This window comes from Delphinapterus leucas, chromosome 12, assembly GCF_059928025.1.
Source record: "Delphinapterus leucas isolate spDelLeu-1000000601 "Yukka" chromosome 12, BTC_Dleu_Yukka2, whole genome shotgun sequence".
Lineage (NCBI taxonomy): Eukaryota > Metazoa > Chordata > Mammalia > Artiodactyla > Monodontidae > Delphinapterus > Delphinapterus leucas.
The window spans coordinates 87,836,768-87,860,496 of record NC_143140.1 but is presented as its reverse complement, the minus strand read 5'-3'; the positions used below and the strand labels follow the sequence as shown (position 1 = coordinate 87,860,496).

General features: G+C 44.6%; 1 protein-coding gene across 8 annotated transcripts in view; it reads right to left on the bottom strand.

The window, feature by feature from the left end:
• The window catches only part of SYTL3 (synaptotagmin like 3), a 94,210-nt gene that overhangs the window by 6,264 nt on the left and 64,217 nt on the right, over window positions 1-23,729 (bottom strand). For 6 of the 8 annotated variants that reach the window (XM_089922211.1, XM_022560405.2, XM_022560414.3 and 3 more), the window contains exons 9-12: window positions 23,398-23,532; window positions 10,456-10,634; window positions 3,407-3,509; window positions 513-683 (exon numbers count right to left, since the gene is read on the bottom strand). In XM_089922211.1, the coding sequence (XP_089778337.1) occupies window positions 513-683; window positions 3,407-3,509; window positions 10,456-10,634; window positions 23,398-23,532 (588 nt within the window). The remainder of the gene's footprint in view (window positions 1-512; window positions 684-3,406; window positions 3,510-10,455; window positions 10,635-23,397; window positions 23,533-23,729) is intronic. The other 2 variants (XM_089922212.1, XM_089922214.1) reach the window with 1 other exon arrangement.

Below are 23,729 nucleotides of genomic sequence, written 5' to 3'. Positions count from 1 at the left end.
CTTCCTGAGGGCACTGGGTCCAGTCATTCTCACCCGTTACCGTTTGGGGGACGCTGCTTGGTTGGGAGTGAAGATACAATACACGAGAGCCTGCAGTCTGAGGCGGGTCCCACCAGCTGGCCCCAGGTGTAGACTTTGGCCCAAGAAGGTCAAGACCTCCCCAGCTGGCAGTAAGTGACCCTGAATGCTGGGAAGCGCGTGGACCCACCAGGCCGGGTCCCCGCTGATGTCGGGGCCACACTGAGGGTGGGACTATTTGGGACCTTGAACAAACCTGAGCAGGTAAGAGTCCCTCAGCCCAACCCACCCCCCCCCCCCCGCCCCAGCTGTGAGCCTCTGCTGCCCGGAAGCTCCTACTGCAGAGCCACAGGCTGGCAGGTGTGCACTGGGTCCTGGGTCCCAGGCTCCCCAGGTGGGTTTTCTCTCCTTGGATCCCCTTTGAAAAGTGGGTTTGGTTCTCGTGGTGGGATGGGGGTAGGGGCTGCCCAGACATCACCCAAAGCAGATATCACCTTGGCCTGGAGCGGATACCAGCGGGCAGACTGGGTCGTGCGGTCCTCAAAGTCCCACGTGGCCAGAGGGATGATCACTTCTCCAAGAAACACCCTCCGGGCGAGTGTGCCCAGGTGCCACACAGACACCTGCAGCTGCCGGGTCGCCAGCTGGGAAGGCTCCACCTGGTACTGCGGAGGGGGAACAGAGATGGTCAACCTGGGCACCTGAGCCACAGCTCCCAGGCCCACAGCTCCCAGGCTCACAGCACCCAGGCCACAGCTCCCAGACGATTTTTAGTCTCTCCCCCTAAATTCCATGCCCATTTCCAACTCTGCCCCTTGTTCCATACTCTATCTTTAAACTCTAAATTAATCTAGTTATTTCCTTCATGGCTACATGCCCCATTAGTCAAGTCCAGGCCGACAGTGCACCGTGCTGTCTGCTCCCTCTCAGAACGAGCTACTTTGCGGAGGAAAGTTGACCGTCCCTGCAGGTCTGCCCTCCTTGGGGCAGCTGCGTGGTCTCTGCACGCTGGGCAGCCCTCCTCAACTCCCTTGGAAACACAGGCCTACTTCTCTTTGGGTCCTGACTACTTCCTTTGGTTGACTGAATCTGCGTTTTAAAATTAGACCTAGAGGCTTCCCTGGTGGTGCAGTGGTTAAGAACCCTCCTGCCAATGCAGGCGACATGGGTTTGAGCCCTGGGTCAGGAAGATCCCACATGCCGTGGCGCAGCTAAACCTGTGCCCCACAACTACTGAGCTTGCGCTCTAGAGCCCGCAAGCCACAACTACTGAGCCCACGTGCCACAACTACTGAGCCCGTGTGCCACAACTACTGAAGCCCATGCGCCTAGAGCTCGTGCTCCGCAGCAAGAGAAGCCACCGCAACGAGAAGCCCATGCACTGCAATGAAGAGTAGCCCCTGCTCGCTGCAACTAGAGAAAGCCCGCGCACAGCAACAAAGACCTAATGCAGCCAAAAATAATAAAATTAATTTAAAAAAATGTAAAAATACCATAAAATAAGACCTATTTTCCATTGCCTGTTAGGTCCACAAGGCCGTGCCAGCAGACCCTGGATTGCTAGCTTCCACGGGGTACCAAGTGTAACCAATGCCAGAGAACAAGGATAAGGCGACGGCCAGCGTCACCCAGACCTGGTGTCTTGTTTCATCCTTCCCAGGCCCCCCACTGAGTGGTCTTCAGGGGGAGTGCCAGCACCCCTTGGAGTGCAGAAAGTCTCCCCCCAGGAGTGTTCTACTTAGAAAACTTGGAGGATCAATTTCTAGATCCTCAACTTTCACATGCACTTTTCTCAAAACTGGTGAAGACAGTTCTCACACCTGGTATCTTACTCCTGTGCCCTGCCCCAGGGGTGCAGCCTCAGGGGGAGTTCTGTTAATGATTGCTCAGCTTCTTCATCTTCCCATCTTTTCCATCTTACACATACTTCTATGAAGGCTAAGCCTGGGTCTGTGTTGAGATGTTCTACATTTAGAATGAAGACACTGATTCTTTTCAATGCATCTGGAAAGTTCTTCACGATATTCACAATATACTAGATAAAACCGATGGATAACAAATTATAGGTGATTCCTTTGAGATTCTGGGTGCATTTTAAATAAGGTAGTTAAAACTTTAAAAATCAAAGTATATAATGAAGTATTTAAAATAGTCAATCCTCATCTTTGTCTCGTTTCATAAAATAGGAAGTATTTGTCTGCCTCTGTTTAGTATGAAACACCTTAAACCTGTGATGAGTAATTTTATATATCAGCTTACACCTTTGAGGGGGTACAGAGCTTTTCAAAACTCTGTCAGCAGGTACATGAGCAAAACCACATGAAGACTAGTGTCCAGTAATTCACTACCAGAGTGTCCCAGACAAGCAGCGCCTTAGGCCCTGCCCACACTTGCTGAGTCACAATCTGCTTTACATAGAAAATCCCTTGAGGAGTCCTTGTGAACGTCAATTTTGTGAAGGAGTGCTAGCCCATCGTGGGTCACAGCTGTACTTTTAAGTACTCTCTAAGCCTCAGTTTCCCTACTGCTAAGTGAGGATTCTAACACCTGGCTCAGAGGGTATATAAAGTACTTGGCCACAGCAGGCGCATGGAGAACAATGGCTATTTTCATGTCTCGAACAGGACTCTTGGGGCAGCCACCCGGACGGCCCCTGGTTGGGAGTTCACAAATGCTATCTGCCAAGGAAGGCAAACAAAAGTCCTCTCCTTCCTCAGGCTTGACACATGGGATCCCCGGGCTACCCAGCTGTGCCTCTGGACTATTCTTCCACCTCCCACACCCACCTGCCATCTGCACTCGCCAGACATCACCTCCAATTTTCCATCCTGAATCCCAGCAGGAGGCACTGCCTCCCTGATCTCTGCCCTAAACCACAAGTCACATTTCTTAGCACCAAAGAAAATGAAAACCCAAACAATTCCTCTAGGCTTTTTTTTTCATAAAATGACTAGTTTTTCATAAAATAAGAAATCTAGGTATACCAGACGTTATCTTCATAAAAGTACTTCTTCATCATAATAACTCAGCAGTTTCACTTACGGGGTCCCTTACTCGATACCTCTCTGATAGTCATAAAAATTCAACAGGACAAACCAATTTTAGAAATTGAGAGGCAGGCAGTTTCTTTTCTACCATTTTCTCGCAAATCATTAATCAAAGGCCATTCTCAAGTCCAGCAGACTCCGCAGTTTCTCTGTACAAAGGCTGATATCTTCTATCTTCTACCACTTGCCACTGACTGACAGGGCCCTGCAGAAACGTTTAAGTGTCTGCACTTACATTTAACTGACTCGAGAGTTTAGAAGAACCATCCGCTGGACTCTGGCCCCAGGGGCCCATCCCGGGATGGGGAGACTCAGCACATGAATATTTGTCCAGCAAGTACCTTCAAGGTCTCCTGAAAGGTCGGCTCCACCGTGTTCTTTTGGACTCCAGTCTTGCGTTTTCCCTGGGAGGATCTTTCGGGCAGCAGATAGGTCTTTACATACCTAGTGGCCAAACACAGACAGGACAGGGTGAAAAGCTCAGCGTCAGGGGCGGACAAAGGGTTCAGGAGGAGAATCACACGTCAGCGTTTTCTTTACCCTGCTTCCCGCTGCATTTGGGGTTGACAGAAAGGGCTTAGTGGCCGCCACTCAGTGAACAATGACAGTGCTGGGTGCACAGCCCCTGGCTTACACAGTCTCTGGCTGTGGTCCTCGGGAATGTTCCTGGGGGTGTGAAGCTCCCTGCTTTCCTCATGCCCTACTCCTGGAATCCATCACCTGTCACTGGGTAACCACCAGGGAACCAGAGGCTCCCAGGGCTCTGTGGGTGGCAGATGTCTAACCTACCTGGATGCCGAGGCTGTGTGCCAGCTTATCCTCCCTCCACGTACCTCCCCAACCCTCAAGAAAAAAAAGTTGAAATGGAAAGTGTATGTCTCACACTTTGGTTTTCCTTGTGTGGCCTCAGACACTGCGTCCTGCCTGCTGAGGACCGGTGTTCCCGAGCCCTGTCCCTGGGTCTGGAGACCACGCCAGCAGAGGAAGCCTGACCAAGGCCAGCGCCGCACTGCCCCCTGCCCACTCCATGAAGCTCCGTCCCAGGCCGGTCCCTCCACTCAGGTCCCAAGACTGCCCTTCCTGGCTCTTCCAGCAGCTTTACTGATGCAGTGACACCACTTGCCCAGGTCCTGTACCCACAGGCTAGAAACAGGCTCAACTTTCTCAAAGCAATAAAGAGCAGGAACCCTCCCTCGACCTGGGTTCCCCCTGGAGCCCCAGTCTCAGGCCTCTTCCCCGCTTTCAGCAAACTTCTTGGAAAAGTACTCCAGGCTCATGGTCACCAATACCTCACTGTTCGTTGACTCTTAAATTGTTGATCATTACGAGACCCCTCACACACGTTAAACAGGAGATATAAAATATACCTGTATAGCTTAAAGCATTACAATAAAATACACACCCATGTATCTAGTCCTTAAGTCCTCTATTTCCTTTCTTATCCTCTGTCTGGATGTCCTATCCGTTACTGAGAGCGGAGTATTGACATTTCCAACTATTACTGTAGAACTATTTCTCCCTTCAATTCCGTCAGGTGTTGCTTCTTGTCTCTTGATGGTCTGTCATTAGGTACACAGACATTTGTAATTGTTACATCATCTTGCTGTACTGAACCTATTAATACAGAATGCCTTTATCTTTTCTAAGCTTGTCTGACTTAAAGCCGATTTTGCCTGATACTGGTACAGCCACCTTGCTCACTCTTGGTTACCATCTGCATGGAATATCTTCCACTTGTGTCTTTGGACCTCAAGTGAGTCTCTTGTAGATGGCGTATAGTTGGATCTCATGTTTTTAGCCATTCTGCCAATTTCTGTCTTTTGACTGGAGAGTCAAGTTCATTTGTATTTAAATTACTGATAAGAAGTACTTCTGTCATTTGCTGTTTCTTTTGCCTTATAGCTTTTCTGTCCCTCACTTTCTGCCTTACTTTTTTTTTTTTTTTTTGCAGTACGCAGGCCTCTCACTGTTGTGGCCTCTCCCGTTGCGGAGCACAGGCTCCAGACGCACAGGCTCAGCGGCCATGGCTCACGGGCCCAGCCGCTCTGCGGCATGTGGGATCTTCCCGGACCGGGGCACGAACCCGCATCCCCTGCATTGGCAGGCGGACTCTCGACCACTGCGCCACCAGGGAAGCCCTTATACTGTATTCTTTTGTGTTTAGTTGATTTTCTGTGGTGAAGTGTTTAAATTCCTTTCTCATTTCTTTTGTTTTGGTTTTTGTTCTATAGCTGTTTTCTCTGTGGTTACCAAGGGGATTACATTTAATATCCTAAAGTTATAACACTCTAATTTGAATTTATACCAACTTAACCTCAGTAACATACAAGAGCTCTACTCCTTCTCAGCTCCATCCTCACCTCTTTCCACTGCTGATGTCACAAAAATACATCTGTATACATGTGTGACCAAAAACACAAAGTAAGAATTCTTTTAAATGCATTAGTCTCTTAAATTATCTCGAAAACAAAGCGTGGAGTTACAAACCAAAATGACAATAAGAGACCAATAACCTTTTAAAATGTCCGAAGTCATATAAAAAACAAAAAGTGGAATTACTTACCACTGTTACAATAATACTTGCTTTTATAATTGCTAGTAATATTTGCTTTTATTGAGATCTTTATCTTTTCATATGTCTTAAGTTACCATCTAGTGTCATTTCATGCACTCTCTCACCTTTTGTTTAGCTGAGGATGTTGTAATTTCTCCCTCACTTTTGAAGAACAGTTGTGCTGTGTTTGTTTTTCCTTTTAGCACCTTGAATATATTGACCCACTGCCTTCTGGCCTCTAAAGTTTCTGATGGGAATCTGCTGATAATCTTATTGAGGATCCCTAGTACATGACGATTCACTTTCTTGCTGCTTTCAAGATTCTTTGTCTTTGTCTTTCAAATGTTGGTTTATGATGTGTCTCAGTGTGGGTGTCTTTGAGTTCATCATACTTGGAGTTCAAAGAGCTTCTTTGATGTTTATATTCATGTCTTTCAGCAAATTGGGGTAGTTTTCAGCCATTATTCCTTCGAGTATTCTCTCTGCCCCTTGCTGTCTCTCTTCTCCTTCTGGGACATATGTTGCTTATGTTGGTCCACTTAATGGTGTCCAGAAGGTCCTTTAGGTTCTGTTTGCTTTTCTTTAATCTTTTTTCTTTCTGTTCCTCAGACTCAGTAATTTCCTTCATCCTATCTTCAAGTTCACCTATTCTTTTGTTTTTAAATTAATTTATTTTTGGCTGTGTTGGTCTTCGTTGCTGCGCATGGGCTTTTCTCTAGTTGTGGTGAGTGGGGGCTACTCTTCATTGCAGTGTGAGGGCTTCTCATCACGGTGGCTTCTCTTGTTGCAGAGCACAGGCTCTAGGCGCACAGGCCTCAGTAGTTGTGGCACACAGGCTTAGTTGCTCCACGGCATGTGGGATCTTCCCGGACCAGGGCTCGAACCCGTGTCCCCTGCATTGGCAGGTGGATTCTTAACCACTGCACCACCAGGGAAGCCCACCTATTCTTTCTTTTACCTGCTCATACCTACCTTTGAATCCCTCTAGTAAATATTTTGTTGTTTAAGGTTTTCAATCTCTTTATTGATATTTCTGTTTTGTTCATACATCATTTTCTTGATTTTCTCCACATCTTTCATTAGTTCTTTGAGCATCCTTAAAACAGTTGTTTTCAAGTCTTTGTCTATTAAACCTACCATCAGATCTCTTTCAGGGACAGTTTCTGTTGATTTATTTTTTCCCTTTGAATGAACCATACTTTCCTGTTTCTTTATATGCCTTGTGATTTTTTTTTGTTGAACGCTGGACAACAGTGTCTAATAATATGTTAACTCTGGAAATCAGATTCTCCCCCTTCCCCAGGGTTTGCTGTTTTTTGTTATTGGTTTTTAAATTGGGTTTTTCAATTGGGTTTTTCATAAATTTATTGATGCAGACTGTCTCTGTGCCAAGGATCAGCCTGAAGTGTAAAATTAAGATCTTCTCAGATCTTTTCTGAACCTGAACCTTTCCCTGGGCATGTGTGGTCACTTTAAAATTTTCCTTGTATATACAGTTACTCTTGAATGTCCTGGTCTTTAGTATCCAGTTCCCAAGAAGGGGAAAAAGAGAAAAATGCAGAAGGGAGACAAATAAGGGCACTGGCCCTTTAAATACTTTGTAAATCACTTCAGCCCAAGCAGGAGGGGATTGCAACAATGGGGGGAGGTGAAACAACAATGGCTGCCTGCCGGTTTTTTTTCTACCTCTGCAATAAGAACCAGCAATCAGAGAACAGGTCCCTGATATTTGGAAGACAGGATCCTTTGCCCATCTGGCTCCTACAAGCTGTGTTCAAGCTGGTCTAGGAACATATGCACAGCTGTCCGCCAAGGGGTTGGGCATAGGGGGGATGGGTAGTTAACACTGCGCTAAGAGCTGGAATTGACTGACATTAATCTCAATTTACCATCCAACACTTCCCCTAGGAAGCTGAAAGCCTTCAAAAGACTCCAGAATTCCAAAACAGTTCCATCAGACAGATTCTGCCAGTGCAGCTGTCTACAGGGGCAGATGGATTCCTGAGGCCTCCTACTCTGCCATCTTTCAGAATCCTCTCTTGACCATGTGTTTCCTTTACAAAGTATTGAGTTTTGTTCTAGCAGGCATTTCACTTACTGGAAACTCAGTTTGATCCTAACAAGGATTGATTTTGCTTAGTTAGGGTGGGTTAGAGAAGCCCTAATACTAAGCTTTTCTTTCCTGGGGTCCACTCAATGCCCCACTCCACTTTGACTGGTCAGAACGCCAATCTTGGGACTTCTCTGGTGGCACAGTGGTTAAGAATCCACCTGCCAATGCAGGGGACATGGGTTCGACCCCTGGTCTGGGAAGATCCCACATGTCACGGAGCAACTAAGCCCGTGCACCACAACTACTGAGCCCTCATGCTACAACTACTGAAGCCCGCGTGCCTAGAGCCCATAGTCCACAACAAGAGAAGCCACTGCAGTGAGAAGCCCATACACCACGAAGAGTAGCCCCACTCGCCCCAACTAGAGAAAGCCTGCATGCAGCAATGAAGACCCAACACAGCCAAAAATAAAATTAAAAAAAAAAAAAAAAACACACCAATCTTTCCCAGCACCGTGCAACTCCCAGATTTTTCATTCCACTTACCACCCTCCAGTAGCTCCCCTCTGACAGACCTCATGAAATCTTGTCCTGTATCTGAACAGCTTAGTATTTGGCCAAAGCCTCAAGGGATCCCTATGTGGATTTTAGGTCTACTTCTCTATGCACTTCCCACCTCACCTGCTTAAGAATAATATTTGTTGAATGTTTATTACGTTCTCAACACTGTTCTGAAGACTTACTGCAGGCTAGTTCAGGGAAACACCACAACAATGCTTTGAAGGAGGTGATAACATAACCTCCATGTTACAGTGAGGACGTCAAGATATGGAGAGGTTGAATAACTTATCAGAGGTCAAACCCTGTAGAGAATTATGGGAGAGACCCAACATGCTTGGAAGGTCAAGGATTGAATAAATGGAGCTGATGGGATTGGAAATGAGTCTGAAGAATGGACAGGATTGCAATTTCCACTTATGGGAGTAGCACAGGAGAAACAGTCTCAGAACAAACATGAGAAAAGCCTCGTATTTGGTAAAAGTCAGGGGATCGTTTTGGAACAGTGACTATTCCAATTTCTCCAGAGCAGAAGGTACAGATAGGGGAATAAAAGACGACTAGAAATATAGGAGGAATCTGTTATGGAGAGCCATAGGTGCTATAGTGATGCACCTAATTTGTCTGGCACTGAGGAGCTACTGAAGATTGCAGAGCAGAGGAGAGTTTGATTGGACCAACAATCCATTCCTTTCGCCTACCTGGTCCTGAAAACAGTGTGCTAAAAACGTTCCATGGTGGGGGAAAAAAAGAAAAAAAAGGCCAAAATGTGGTCTGTACCTTAAACCATGCACAGAAAATCAATTCCAGCTCTAATATGAAAGGATCTAAGTGGGAAAAAACTCTAATAGAAGAAAACAGAGAAGAATGTATTTATAACCTTCAGGTGGAATTCTCCTACAGGCTCAAACAGCAGACATTTTAAAGGAAAAGAAGGATCAATTGGACATTAAATTCTTTATAAGAAAAGTCATCATAAACAATGTCAGAAAACAAGTAAAGCTAAGAGAAGACATGTGCAATATGTAGAACCAATGGAGAACTGTCTTGAAAATGGATTTTTAAAAAGCCAAACTCCTGGGCTTCCCTGGTGGCGCAGTGGTTGAGAGTCCGCCTGCTGATGCAGGGGACACGGGTTCGTGCCCCGGTCCGGGAGGGTCCCACATGCCGTGGATGAGCCATGGCCGCTGAGCCTGCACGTCCGGAGGCTGTGCTCCGCGATGGGAGAGGCCACAACAGTGAGAGGCCCGCGTACCGCAAAAAAAAAAAAAAAAGCCAAACTCCTGTAAATAAATTCTTAAATGACAAACAATTCGATAGAAAATTGGATAAAAGATATGAAATGGGGAGTTCATAGAAGGGGAGTGTATCTTAAGTGATTAATTCATATACATAAGGTTGCTCATCTTTGTTATTAATCAGTGAGATGCGTGTTAAAATAATGAGACATTTCATATCTACCGACTGGAAAAAAATTAATCTCTTTATGGATTGTGTGAGACAGGATTTTATTTTTCCTACACAGAAAATCAAATTTCCCAGCACCATTTATTGAAGTCCACCTTTTCTGCATTGATTATTAGTAGCCTCTCAATCATTTAAGTTCCCATGTATGCTAAGATCTGTATTTGGACTTTTGATTCTGCTCTACTGACCTCCTTGTCTATCCTTGCATCCATAACACGTTGTTGGAATTACTAAGCTTTTTTCTTTTTTAAAATTTTATTTATTTATTTATTTTTGGCTGTGTTGGGTCTTCCCTGCCACGCGTGGGCTTTCTCTAGTTGCGGTGACTGGGGGCTACTCTTCGTTGTGGTGCGTGGGCTTCTCATTGCAGTGGCTTCTCTCATTGTGGAGCACAGGCTCTAGGCGTGCGGGCTTCAGTAGTTGTGGCACGCAGGCTCAGTAGTTGTGGCTCACGGGCTCTAGAGCACAGGCTCAGTAGTTGTGGCGCACGGGCTTAGTTGCTCCGCGGCATGTGGGATCTTCCCGGGCCAGGGATCAAACCCATGTCCCCTGCATTGGCAGGTGGATTCTCAACCACTGTGCCACTGGGGAAACCCTGAATTACTAAGCTTTATGATAATTCTTAACATGTCCTTTTGTTTTTATTTATATATATTTTTACAATTACCTTGGTTATTCTTGGACTTTCATTTTTCCATATGAACTTTAGAATCAATATGTCTATTATTATATGCCAAAACTTAGACAAAGAAACTTACGGATTGCACTTTTTCTTCTTTTCCTCCCCATAGGCAAGGTTCTTACAGGCCTTGATGCATATTTCTAAAGAACGAGTTCTGAAGCAGTAGCGAATGGCAAGTTCTATCTCTCCAGTGACATTTGCGTTGTCAAAATTGCCCATCTCTGTACAAGTGCTGTTAATGCTAATTAAACTTCCCTGAAATCAAGAATGACAGATATAATGTTACTTCACAGTTAATCAATTTTTTTGCAGTTCTGGTTTCAAGATAGCAAATAAATCAAAATTTATACAGAGCATGCGTCCTGACTCATGGTAAGTTAATAACACACCAGCCAGCTTGTACTTTGCAAAGTAAGTTGCCACATACTCTGTCTTAAGGAGACGAGGAGTCCTCAGAAGGGCCTGTCTTGCCCAGATGTGGTGTTTGCCTAGCAGTACGGGTTGCGCAGTCTCATTCTTGAACACAGACCACTTGGGAAGCAGCGGACTGTCTCCCGTGCAGTTCTGCAAAGCTAAATCTCCAAGGGCGGATAATAACCCCACGGCAGGAGGAGCCCTGGGGAGAGCAGCGCGGTGCCGGGGGCCGAATGACCGGGATCAGAGGCTGCTGGACTCAGAGTCCAAGTGGGAAAATCAGTCCTGTTCTCACTGGGTTATGGTGAGGCGTACATGGACGAGAGTACGTACAATATGCAAAGACAACAATAGATTGTGTTTAAATTTTTAATGGGTCCCCAGAATGACCAACAGAACTACCACCGTAAGTTAGGGCACCCTAAGCTGAGGTGATGTGGAGAAGTAGCGCAAGTGACAGAACCAACCACCTCATCACTGTTAAATTTGCTTAGGAATTTGCCACCCTGTGCATGCAACCAATCTCAGTGACGACTCCATAGACAGAGGGAACCCCATGTGATTCCCACCTTCCCAACTGGTTCCTCGACACCGTAAAACATCCTGGAAACAAGCTAAGAAGAAAGCCGCGAGTCTCTCTCACTAGAGAGAGATCAAAACAAAACCAACAACTTAGAGGGCCCTGAACCTGAACTAGCTCATGCCAAGAACCCAACCACTTTCACCACACCCAGTCACTGGCCCTGAAAAATGTTATCCACCAACAACACCCATGCAACTGTTGGGAGGGGAAACAGTTTTTAAGTTTCACACACCCGGAAAGGCGTGGGGTGGTGAGATCGCACGAAAAGAGTGCAGACAGAAGGTGATGGGGAGGGAGGCTTGGCAAGAGGTGTGAGCTGCTTAAGAAAAGCTGAAGGTAGGTGTTAAAAGTTCTGATAAGTAACCTGCACTCATCACGGGACTCCACCCCAGGCTACGTCAGACTAAACGGTACTACGCCAACTCTTCTGCCAAGAACAAGTAGAAAACTGAATTGAACGACAAGCAGTTTGAAGGCACTGTAGAGCTACCGGGACAGCCAGGGTGCCAGGGTCCACAATACTAAAGAGGCGTGCAGTCAGGTGAGCCTGACATCCTGGCTGTGTTTCCCTCTGAGGCATCTGTTGGTAGGTTAGCAGTACAGGCGGAAAGGCTGTGAGGCTCCGGAGCTGGGCACAGTGACCAACCCAAGTGCTGGGGGCTGTGAAGAAGTACAGAACTTGAGGAGAAAAGGGAGACACACTAGGTGAGAGTGATGCTCAAGGCTGCTTTTCCCCCTCAAGGTCTTTGCTGAGTTGGAAGCCGATGCTAAGAGGCTGAGTAGTTTAAAAACACCTTCGGAAGTTTCACCTTACTAGAGAGAAGAAACTGGAGTTCAGGCCCACCACAGAGGAGGGGCCTGGTAAATGTCCAGACCCTCGGCTGGGACCCCTCAAAGGCTTTCCTCCTGGGAGTCCGAGTGCCCTGGAAGCAGACCAGTCCTCCTAGAGGCTGAAACTCAGCTCTGAATGAGCTCAGTACCGGATGGGCAAAGACTCCTGGCCTCCATCCTGGTGGTGCGCTGGAGCAAAAGCAAGTATCCCTGAAGGACGGTCACATCCATCTCTCCCATTCGGCTGGAGCTCGAGGACAGCAGGGACCCTGCACGTTTCTGCCCTCTATCAAATCTCCAGCGCCAGCTCAGGGCCTGGCTCATGGTAAATCCTGAAGAAACATTTATGAAATGAATAAAGAAAGCGCATGAAGTATTTTCATTTAAAAAGTTGTCTCTGGGGCTTCCCTGGTGGCGCAGGGGTTGAGAGTCCGCCTGCCGATGCAGGAGACACAGGTTAGTGCCCCGGTCCGGGAAGATCCCACATGCCGCAGAGCGGCTGGGCCCGTGAGCCATGGCCGCTGAGCCTGCACGTCCGGAGCCTGTGCTCCGCAACGGGAGAGGCCACGGCAGTGAGAGGCCCGCGTACCACAAAAAAAAAAAAGAAAAAAAATTGTCTCTGTAAATATTATGGCATGATGTGTTGTGTCCTTGTCCTGAAGGAGCAGTAGACTTGAGGTAAGAAGACTCGGGTGATAGTCCTGACCCTGGATGACTTTAGTTACATCCCTTAACTGCAGATTCCAAAGGGAAAATATTTTAAAATAAAACTACATGGGGACATCCCTGGTGGTCCAGTGGTTAAGACTCCGCACTGCCAATGCAGGGGATCCGGGTTAGACCCCTGGTCTGGGAACTAAGTCCCACATGCTGTGTGGCTCAGCCTAAAGATTTTTAAAAAAACAAAAACAAAAAAAGCAAAAAAACCTATATGTAGGCACATCATAATAAAATTGCTGAGAATCCAGGACAAAGAGAGAAAGCTTAAAAGCAAAGGCAAAAAAGCTATGTTAACTTCCATGGAAGAAACAGTAAGTGCAGGAGAGGGTGGGGTGCAAGCATTGCTGGGGAGACCGGCATCTTCTGTTTGGGTGGGGAAGGAGAGTCGTGTGGGTGCAGACTCGAAGAGGTTAATTTCGGTATCAGGAGGATTAGGGAATTCCAGGCTTGCTCTTTTTTTTTTTTTTTTTAAGAAGTGGGAAGGGAGGTTTATTTGTTAAGAATGAGGAAGAAAGGTGGGGAGAAGTTTTGAAAAGAGGTTTAAAACGACCGAAGAAGGTGTGAAAATGATTGTTTTGAGAGCAGAAACCTGAGTCGCCCAAAGAAACACATCAGGATGGCTGGCACTGTGCGTGCATTTGGAGCTGGTGACACAACAGGGCAGACCTAATCCCATGCACTCATACTGGGCATTAGGTCTGCCCTACTGTGTGCACAGCTGTTCAGGTGCAGGCACAGAGAAGGTGCACAGCTGGCTCATCTAGCTTGGCGTCCAGAATTAGAAAGCATCCAGGAAGCACTAAAAGTACTCATCCTTCATTTTATAAGATAAGCAGAGGTCAAGACAGGTTGAGAACACATTCATAGTAGGGGACATTAACACCCCACTTTCACCAATGGACAGATCATCCAAAATGAAAATAAATAAACACAAGCTTTAAATGATACATTAAACATGATGGACTTAACTGATATTTATAGGACATTCCATCCAAAAACAACAGAATACATGTTCTTCTCAAGTGCTCATGGAACATTCTCCAGGATAGAGCATATCTTGGGTCACAAATCAAGCCTTAGTAAATTTAAGAAAATTGAAATCGTATCAAGTATCTTTTCCAACCACAATGCTATGAGACTAGATATCAATTACAGGAAAAAAATTGTAAAAAATACAAATACATGGAGGCTAAACAATACACTACTTAATAACCAAGAGATCACTGAAGAAATGAAAGAGGAAATGAAAAAATACCTAGAAACAAATGACAATGAAAACATGACGACCCAAAACCTATGGGATGCAGTAAAAGCAGTTCTAAGAGGGAGGTTTACAGCAATACAATCCTACCTCAAGAAACAAGAAACATCTCAAATAAACAACCTAACCTTACACACCTAAAGCAATTAGAGAAAGAAGAACAAAAAACCCAAAGTTAGCAGAAGGAAAGAAATCATAAAGATCAGATCAGAAATAAAAGAAATGAAGGAAACAATAGCAAAGATCAATAAAACTAAAAGCTGGTTCTTTGAGAAGATAAACAAAATTGATAAACTATTAGCCAGACTCATCAGGTAAAAAAGGGAGAAGACTCAGATCAACAGGACTAGAAATGAAAAACGAGAAGTAACAACTGACATTGCAGACATACAAAGGATCACTGGAGATTACTAGAAGCAACTCTATGCCAATAAAATGGGACAACCTGGAAGAAATGGACACATTCTTTGAAAAGCACAACGTTCTGAGACTGAACCGGGAAGAAACAGAAAATATAAACAGACCAATCACAAGCACTTAAATGGGGACTGTGATTAAAAATCTTCCAACAAACAAAAGCCCAGGACCAGATGGCTTCACAGGCGAATTCTATCAAACATTTTGAGAAGAGCTAACACCTATCCTTCTCAAACTCTTCCAAAATATAGCAGAGGGAGGAACACTCCCAAACTCATTCTACGAGGCCACCATCACCCTGATACCAAAACCACACAAAGATGTCACAAAGAAATATCAGGCCAATATCACTGATGAACATAGAAGCAAAACCCCTCAACAAAATACTAGCAAACTGAATGAACCAGCACATTAAAAGGATCATACACCCTGATCAAGTGGGGTTTATCCCAGGAATGCAAGGATTCTTCAATATACACAAATCAATCAATGTGATACACCATATTAACAAACTGAAGGGGAAAAACCATATGATCATCTCAATAGATGCAGAAAAGGCTTTTGACAAAATTCAACACCCATTTATGATAAAAACCCTCCAGAAAGTAGGCATAGAGGGAACTTAACATAATAAAGGCCATATATGACAAACCCACAGCCAACACTGTTCTCAATGGTGAAAAACTGAAACCATTTCCACTAAGATCAGGAACAAGACAAGGTTGCCCACTCTCACCACTATTATTCAACATAGTTTTGGAAGTTTTAGCCACAGCAATCAGAGAAAAAAAAGAAATAAAAGGAATCCAAATTGGAAAAGAAGTAAAGCTGTCACTGTTTGCAGATGACATGATACTATACACAGAGAATCCTAAAGATGCCACCAGAAAACTACTAGAGCTAATCAATGAATTTGGTAAAGTAGCAGGATACAAAATTAATACACAGAAATCTCTTGCATTCCTATACACTAATGATGAAAAATCTGAAAGAGAAATTAAGGAAACACTCCCATTTACCATTGTAACAAAAAGAATAAAATACCTAGGAATAAACCTTCCTAAGGAGACAAAAGAGCTGTATGCAGAAAATTATAAGACACTGATGAAAGAAATTAAAGATGATACAAACAGATGGAGAGATATACAATGTTCTTGGATTGGAAGAATCAACACTGTGAAAATGACTATACTACCCAAAGCAATCTACACATTCAGTGCAATCCCTATCAAACTACCAATGGCATTTTTCACAGAACTAAAACAAAAAAATTTCACAATTTGTATGGAAACACAAAAGACTCTGAATAGCCAAAGCAATTTTGAGAAAGAAAAACGGAGCTGGAGGAATCAGGCTCCCAGGCTTCAGACTGTACTGCAAAGCTACAGTAATCAAGACAGTATAGTATTGGCATAAAAACAGAAATATAGATCAATGGAACAGGACAGAAAGCCCAGAGATAAACCCACACACATATGGTCACCCTATTTTTGATAAAGGAGGCAGAATATACAATGGAGAAAAGACAGCCTCTTCAATAAGTGGTGCTGGGAAAACTGGAGAGCTACATGTAAAAGAATGAAATTAGAACAGTCCCCAACACCACACACAAAAAAATAAACTCAAAATGGATTAAAGACCTAAATGTAAGGCCAGACACTATCAAACTCTTAGAGGAAAACATAGGCAGAACACTCTATGACATAAATCACAGCAAGATCCTTTTGGACCCACCCCCTAGAGAAATGGAAATAAAAACAAAAATAAACAAATGGGACCTAATGAAACTTAAAAGCTTTTGCACAGCATGGAAACCATAAACAAGACAAAAAGACAACCCTCAGAATGGGAGAAAATATTTGCAAATGAAGCAACTGACAAAGGACTAATCTCCAAAATTTACAAGCAGCTCATGCAGCTCAATATCAAAAAAAAAAAAAAACCCAATCCAAAAATGGGCAGAAGACCTAAACAGACATTTCTCCAAAGAAGATATACAGACTGCCAACAAACACATGAAAGAATGCTCAACATCACTAATCATTAGAGAAATTCAAATCAAAACTACAATGAGGCATCACCTCACACCAGTCAGAATGGCCATCATTTAAAAATCTACAAACAATAAATGCTGGAGAGGGTGTGGAGAAAAGGGAGCCCTCTTGCACTGTTGGTGGGAATGTAAATTGATACAGCCACTATGGAGAACAGTATGGAGGTTCCTTAAAAAACTAAAAATAGAACTACCATATGACCCAGCAATCCCACTACTGGGCATATACCTGAGAAAACCATAATTCAAAGAGTCATGTACCACAACGTTCACTGCAGCTCTACTTACAACAGCCAGCACATGGAAGCAACCTAAGCGTCCATCGACAGATGAATGGATAAAGAAGATGTGGCACATATATACAATGGAATATTACTCAGCTATAAAAAGAAATGAAATTGAGTTATTTGTAGTGAGGTGGATGGACCGAGAGTCTGTCATACAGAGTGAAGTAAGTCCGAAAGAGAAAAACAAATACCGTATGTTAACACATATATATGGAATAAAAAAAAAAAAAAAAAAAAAGGCTATGAAGAACCTAGGGGCAGGACAGGATAATGACACAGATGTAGAGAATGGACTTGAGGACACGGGGAGGGGGAAGGGTAAGCTGTAATAAAGTGAGAGAGTAGCATCGATTAATATATACTACCAAATGTAAAATAGATAGCTAGTGGGAAGCAGCCTCATAGCACAGGGAGATCAGCTCGGTGCTTTGTGACCACCTAGAGGGATGGGATAGGGAGGGCGGGAGGGAGACGCAAGAGCGAGGAGATATGGGGATATATGTATATGTGTAGCTGATTCACTCTGTTATAAAGCAGAAACTAACACACCATTGTAAAGCAATTAGACTCCAATAAAGATGTTTAAAAAAAAAACAAAAAACGTTGAGACCCACCCAAAAACTGCAGGGCAAATCAGAAGTAGAGCTGGAAGTGGGCCTTTGTTCTTATCCCTTGGGCCATCAACTAATGGTAGTGTCTCCGAGTAATTCAACTGAGTATCTGCTTGGCCAGGGAAAGTGCAGCCTCAGATAATGAGAGGACTGCAGAGCACGTCCTTTGGTCTACCGCATTCCCTCAGAGATAAGTTAGGACTTCACCACCACTGCCCTGGGACGGTTTTTTCTGCTTCTATTTTCCCTGTAGACAGAGCAGAATCTTCAAGCAAGCTGAACCTTTGAGCAGCAAATGGGGTTAATCAAGAGGTCCCAGCCCAGGAGAACAACTAAGAACTCAGCCTGACTTTTATTAGAGCCATGGGCTCTGTCTGGTTGTGAAAGAAAAGTAAATCTGAGCAAAAGCGAAGGAGAACTACTTTAGTCAGGCAGGGAGCATTCAGTGACTTTCTCTGAAGGTCACGAGTTATCTATTATAACCGTAAGCAAGGCCTGATGCCCTTTGATTTTACACAAGCAGAAATCAAGGAAAGTCAACTGAAACCACAGCTATACTAAAAATACATAAATAAATCTTGATCCACAAGAGCACGCGGAGAGCATTACTGCAGGGAGGTCAGATGGCCGCTGTTTATCAACGTTTACGCACAATACATAAATGTTTTTGAAACCTCAAAGTTCTTTGATAATTGCAATATTGTTTTCAAACAAACATGGTCGAACCTTAAATATTACAGCATTCAGATGATGTTTTCGAGAGATAGACCTCTAAGAGGTCACTTCAATATAACTGTCTATTATTTACTCTGGTTTTCGTTAATAAAAAATAGATTAATATGAGTATATAGCTAAATACAATACTCTTTTTTAAAAAGTCACCACAACCAGAGATGTTCAGAAATACTAAAGGAAAGTGGAAGTTTCCAAAACCCCAATGAGTGCTGTGAGCAGGGGCAGTGAACGCTTTGAGCCGCTCCCCACTTAGTAGTGACCCAAATGCCGTATCTCAAATCGATGTTTAAGAGAAACAACTAGGGAGTTGGATTGTTACTTCAAAGATTAAAAACCCTTCCATCATCCAAGCTCCTGCCCATCCACGTGCAAGGAACTCCGATGTGTATGCCCGGCATGTGATCACTTCACCAGTCACCGTGTCTTCACTGCCAGGGAAAATGCCAACTGCATGGAAACATGGATATAAATGCATTCCTTTTTAGATTTTTTAAAACACAGAAGTGAAGGCAAAATGGAAACTCAGACAGGAACTCTAATGATTCTTCCCCCCCCAGGGAATTGCTAAAAATTTACCACTCTACCAAGTTCTAGCTCCTAATGACTGGAGGGTTTTTTTTTGTTTTTTTGTATGTCTTTTTTTTAAAAAAACACGAATTGGGGTTTTTCTTCTCATAAACATTACATGTTTATGGAGAAGATACAGAAAATACAGATAAGACCAAAAAATATTTAATAAAAAAGCATAAGCCCACCATTCTCAACCTCTTGGTGTAATCCTTTCAGTTGTTTTACCGTGTCTACAGTATAATCATTTTGTTTTTATAAATATGGGCTACTATATACTATTTTGTAACTTGATATCTTTGTTTATCAATTTCCACATTAATATTCTTTAACCACGTATTTTTAATAGTTGCAAGGTATTCCTCTGAATAAATGTACCATAATCTATTTAACCATTGCCCTATTTTAGACATTTTTGGCTATTTTCAATGTTTCAAAATTTAAGAAGATTATAAACAATGCTGTCTTTGACATCCACATATACACAGTTCTGGCAACGTTCATGATGATTCTTAAAGAATATTTCCTGTAACTAAAATATCTGGATTAAAGAGAACATGCATTTTAAAGCCTTTGATGTACATCGCTGGTTGCCCTCCAGTTCACCCCAGCAGTTCACATGAACACCTGCCTCTCCCACGTGCTGCCCAGCAGTAAGCTGTGCCACTTTTTTTGTCTTAAGATTTTTTTTTTTTTGACGTGGGCCATTTTTTTTTTTAAGTCTTTATTGAATTTGTTATAGTATTTCTTCTGTTTTCTGTTTTGGTTTTTTGGCCATGGGGCATGTGGGATCTTAGTTTCCCGACCAGGGATCGAACCTGCACCCCCTGCATTGGAAGGCGAAGTCTTAACCACTGGACCGCCAAGGAAGTTCCTGTGTCACTTTTTAAATTTGCTAAAATGGTCCCCAAATAGCACTTGCTTTCATTTCGTACTGATTTAACTACTCAGGAAGTTGAGTGTTTCCCCTATTTATTGCCCATCTGTATTCCTACTTTTGTAATAAGCAGAGACTTAATAAGCTTTTTCTAGCCTCAACTTCCTGTTTCTCAGAGAATATAAGTGTCTCTCAGAAGAGAAGGCAACATCTCTGGGCAAGAAACAAAACCTATTTGCTTTGTGGGAGTTTAGTTTCCTTAAACAAACACTGCTTCAGACTAAGGGGAACAGGTTCGGATTGAATATGTAATAATTCAATCTCATGGTGATAAATGTTCAGGGCACAAATCAGAGAAGAGTTTAGAAGAAAGGGAGTTGAGAGAGCCGGGTTGAATTTGCACTGTAGTTTGGAGGTACTTCCCTAAGAAACAGTCTGAGTAAGATGCATACACTCGCCACATCCTCTTACCCGAGCATCCTTCCCGACGACTCTGAAAGATCTTCTAGGTGTGGATCAGCCCCAAGTGAGCAGAGCTGAACCAGGGTGTGGGGGGCAGTTTAAGAGTTCAACAACTCCCCTGGGATAAGACAGAAGACCTGGGCTTTGACTCACAGTCAGAGTTCTGCAGTGACTGCGTGACCTTAGCAAGTTACGTAGCCTCCATGAGCCTCAGTTTTCCCGTTTGCAAAATGAGATAATAGCATTTATTATTATCCCATTTCCATGGACAAGATCGTTGTGAGAATGATCGGGAGGCGAAGCTCCTAGCTCTGCAGTTAGCACACAGTAGGCTTTCAATAATAGCTGTGATAGGAATGAATCCAACCATGTCACAAATATTTATTGAGTGCCACTGAAGTGTCAGGCACCGCGCTGGGCACCTGGGTATTACAACAAATGATAAACCACAGGTAAGCTAATTATATAGCTGTAGAAGGTGATAAGAATGAACAGAGAGCAGGTGAAGGCAAGGCGGGCAGGGCAGGGGGTAGACCTCCTGAGAAGGTGACTTTGGAGCAAAGACTTGAAGGGAGGGAGCTTGGTGCCTGGGAGAGGGAACCACCCCAGGAATGCCCGGGGCAGGCATGAGTCTGGCTGTTCTAGGACCAGTGCCGCTGAGCGGAATGAGCAAGGGGGCAGGTGTGGACGGTGTGCAGCTCGTGCAGGGCCCCGTGGAGCACCGTGGGGCGGATCCTAGCCCATGTCCCTGCCGCTGCATTGGTTTCTGGGCCTTGAAGGAGCTTAGAGGCCAGTCTAGCGGACTGTGGACAGTTTGGGCTCCCTGGGAAGGAGGGTTTAGCCTCATCCTCCCGGATCAGCCTTATAAAGGCTCAAGCTAGCTGGAGTCTTTGGAGCCCGTATGTTACCTGGGGTGGAAGCAAACCTTTCCATGGATCTCAGAGAGGCTCCCAGAGGCCACTCCTATGCTTCGCCTGTCTGTACCCACCACGGGGTTCAACCCTAGGACAGAATGTTCTGGAGCCGCCCTTGCTTACTCCCCCCTCGGGGAAGCATTTCCTCAGTGCTTTCACCTTTCTCAACTATTCTCCACTATAAACACCGAGGAAGGTGCTGAGTCATCCTCCAACACCAGCGCTCCGAGACACCACCCCAGACTCTCATGACCTCAGGGCATCCAAGAAGCGGAGGGTAACTCCGTCTGGCTCTGCTAGGACCGCTGTGCTGTGCGACCAGGACAGGAGGCTGCCCTCAGCACGAGTTGGGAAGGGCTCACAAGAGGGGCTGTGTGAACTGAACAGCTACTGCCTTGGACAGCACAGTCCTAGGCTGTTCAAGAATCCTTAACGAACACCATACTCTACTCGGGTTTGAAATTGCCAGGGCTCAACCTGTGTGTTTCTGAAACCTCACCGTGCATATGAATCTCCTAGGGCTCTTGTTAAATTGTAGGTTCGGACTCCAGCAGGCCGGGGGTAAGGCTGGAGATCCGGGTTTCTGACAAGCGCCCGGGTGGCGCCAGCGCTGCTGGGTCGCACATTGTGGGTAGTGAGTGTGCAGAGCAGGGGTCTTCACGGAGGCAGGACCACCCACAGGAGACAGGGGCTGGAGCCCGCAGATGGGCTGGAGCTGCTGGCATTTAGTGGATTGAATCAAGGATGTCAGCTATTCTTCAAGGTCTAGCCTGCTTCTGCCGTGACTTCTGAATACCCGACCGGACACTCGTGGAGATTGGGGAAGTCTGTCTGATGTGCACACCATGTTCCACTAAAACGCAACAACCCCAAGGAACAGAAAGGTTAAAGTACTAGCTCTGGACCACACTCCTTGCCACTAAAGGAGCTGCAAGGTGAACCAAGACGTTGGTCTCTAGAAGCTGAGTTCTTAACCACTGTATTTCGCCACGGAATATGAGCATCGTTTGATTCCCAAGGCAATGCAGTGAGATGAACAACTCTTCAGACTTCCCTGGCGGTCCAGGGGTTAAGGCTCCGTGCTTCTGATGCAGGGGGCGCCGGTTCGATCCCTGGTTGGGGAACTAAGACCCCACATGCTGTGCGGTATTGCCAAAAAAAAAAAGAACAACTTTGATACCATCTCCTTGATGAGGACTCTGAGGTCTAGGGAGTCTTTATGATTGTTTAAGATCACTGAATAAGTCAAAGACCCATGACTGTAACTGAAGCCACACGGCCCCTCACCCAAGGCTCCATCTAACATATCAAGCACATATCACATGTTTAGGCACAGAGTAAACATTCATTCAATGTTTCTGAATAATGAATAAAGTAATAAAAAGGCCTGCCTATGAACAGACACTACATTTAAAACACCACAAAGCAATCTGAAAAAAAAGAGGAAGCAAAGTTGGAGGAGTTTACTCAACTTCAAGACTTCCTACAAAGCAACAGTAATCATGTCAGTGTGGCCTTGGCATAAGGACAAAGAGATCATTGGAGCACGATAGAGAACCTAGGAAAACATCCACATTTATATGGTCATTTGATTTTTAACAAAGACACCAAAGTCAATGGAAAAATGAGTCTTTTTTTTTTTTTTTAAATGGTGCTGGAGGGGACTTGCCCGGTGGTCCAGTGGTTAAGATTCTGCACTTCCACTGCAGGGGGGTGCAGGTTCGATCCCTGGTTGGGGAACTAAGATCCCACATGCCACGAGACGTGGCCAAAATAAATAATAAATGGTGCTGGAATAACTGTGTATTCATATGGGGAAAAATGAACCTCAGTCTGTACCTTACACCTTTCACAAAAAGGAATGAGCTGGAGCACGGACCACACATAAAAGCTAAGCTTTTATAAAGCTTCTAGAAGAAAACATAGGAGAATATATCTCCATGACTTATGGGTAGATAAGACAGAGAAGTAACCATGAAAGAAAAATCTGACGAATCAGACTTCATCAAAACTAAACACTTCTCATCCAAAGACACCACCACTTATTATTAATTACTCTCTGTATGAATGAAAACGTTCACAATAAGATGTAAAAAAGAAAACCACCATCAGAGTACAGCAAGGCTTTTCCCAGCTCTCAAGCTAAATAAAATATCACCTCTGTGCTCTATGTTACGCTCCAGTTTATCCCACAAGACAACACGGCACTCGTGTCGCCTAACAATCCAAGTTGACGTCATGGCAACAACCACACATCGCGTGTCAAGGATATCAGACAAGACTCACGTGTCTCAAGCCTCCTGAGAATAAAGTGTTGGGCGCTGGACTGAATGAGATACCCTCTTGCTTCAAAACAGGGCTAGTAGGGCATTTGGGACTCTCTTGATTAAGAGGATTCAAAATATCCGGTGCGCTGACCTTCTGAAAAAGAAAACAGAATTAGCATAGTACAGCCTGCATCCCAGTTTGAGTTCGTTCAAATGTGATGACTTCAGCGAGCACGGCCTGCATGTCACTAATATGCAAACTTCCGGGTGCTGAGTAAGAGGCCACACTTCCGTTTGGATAAATGCCTACACACACGGGGCCCCAAGACAGACATCACCAAGCTTTGGGAC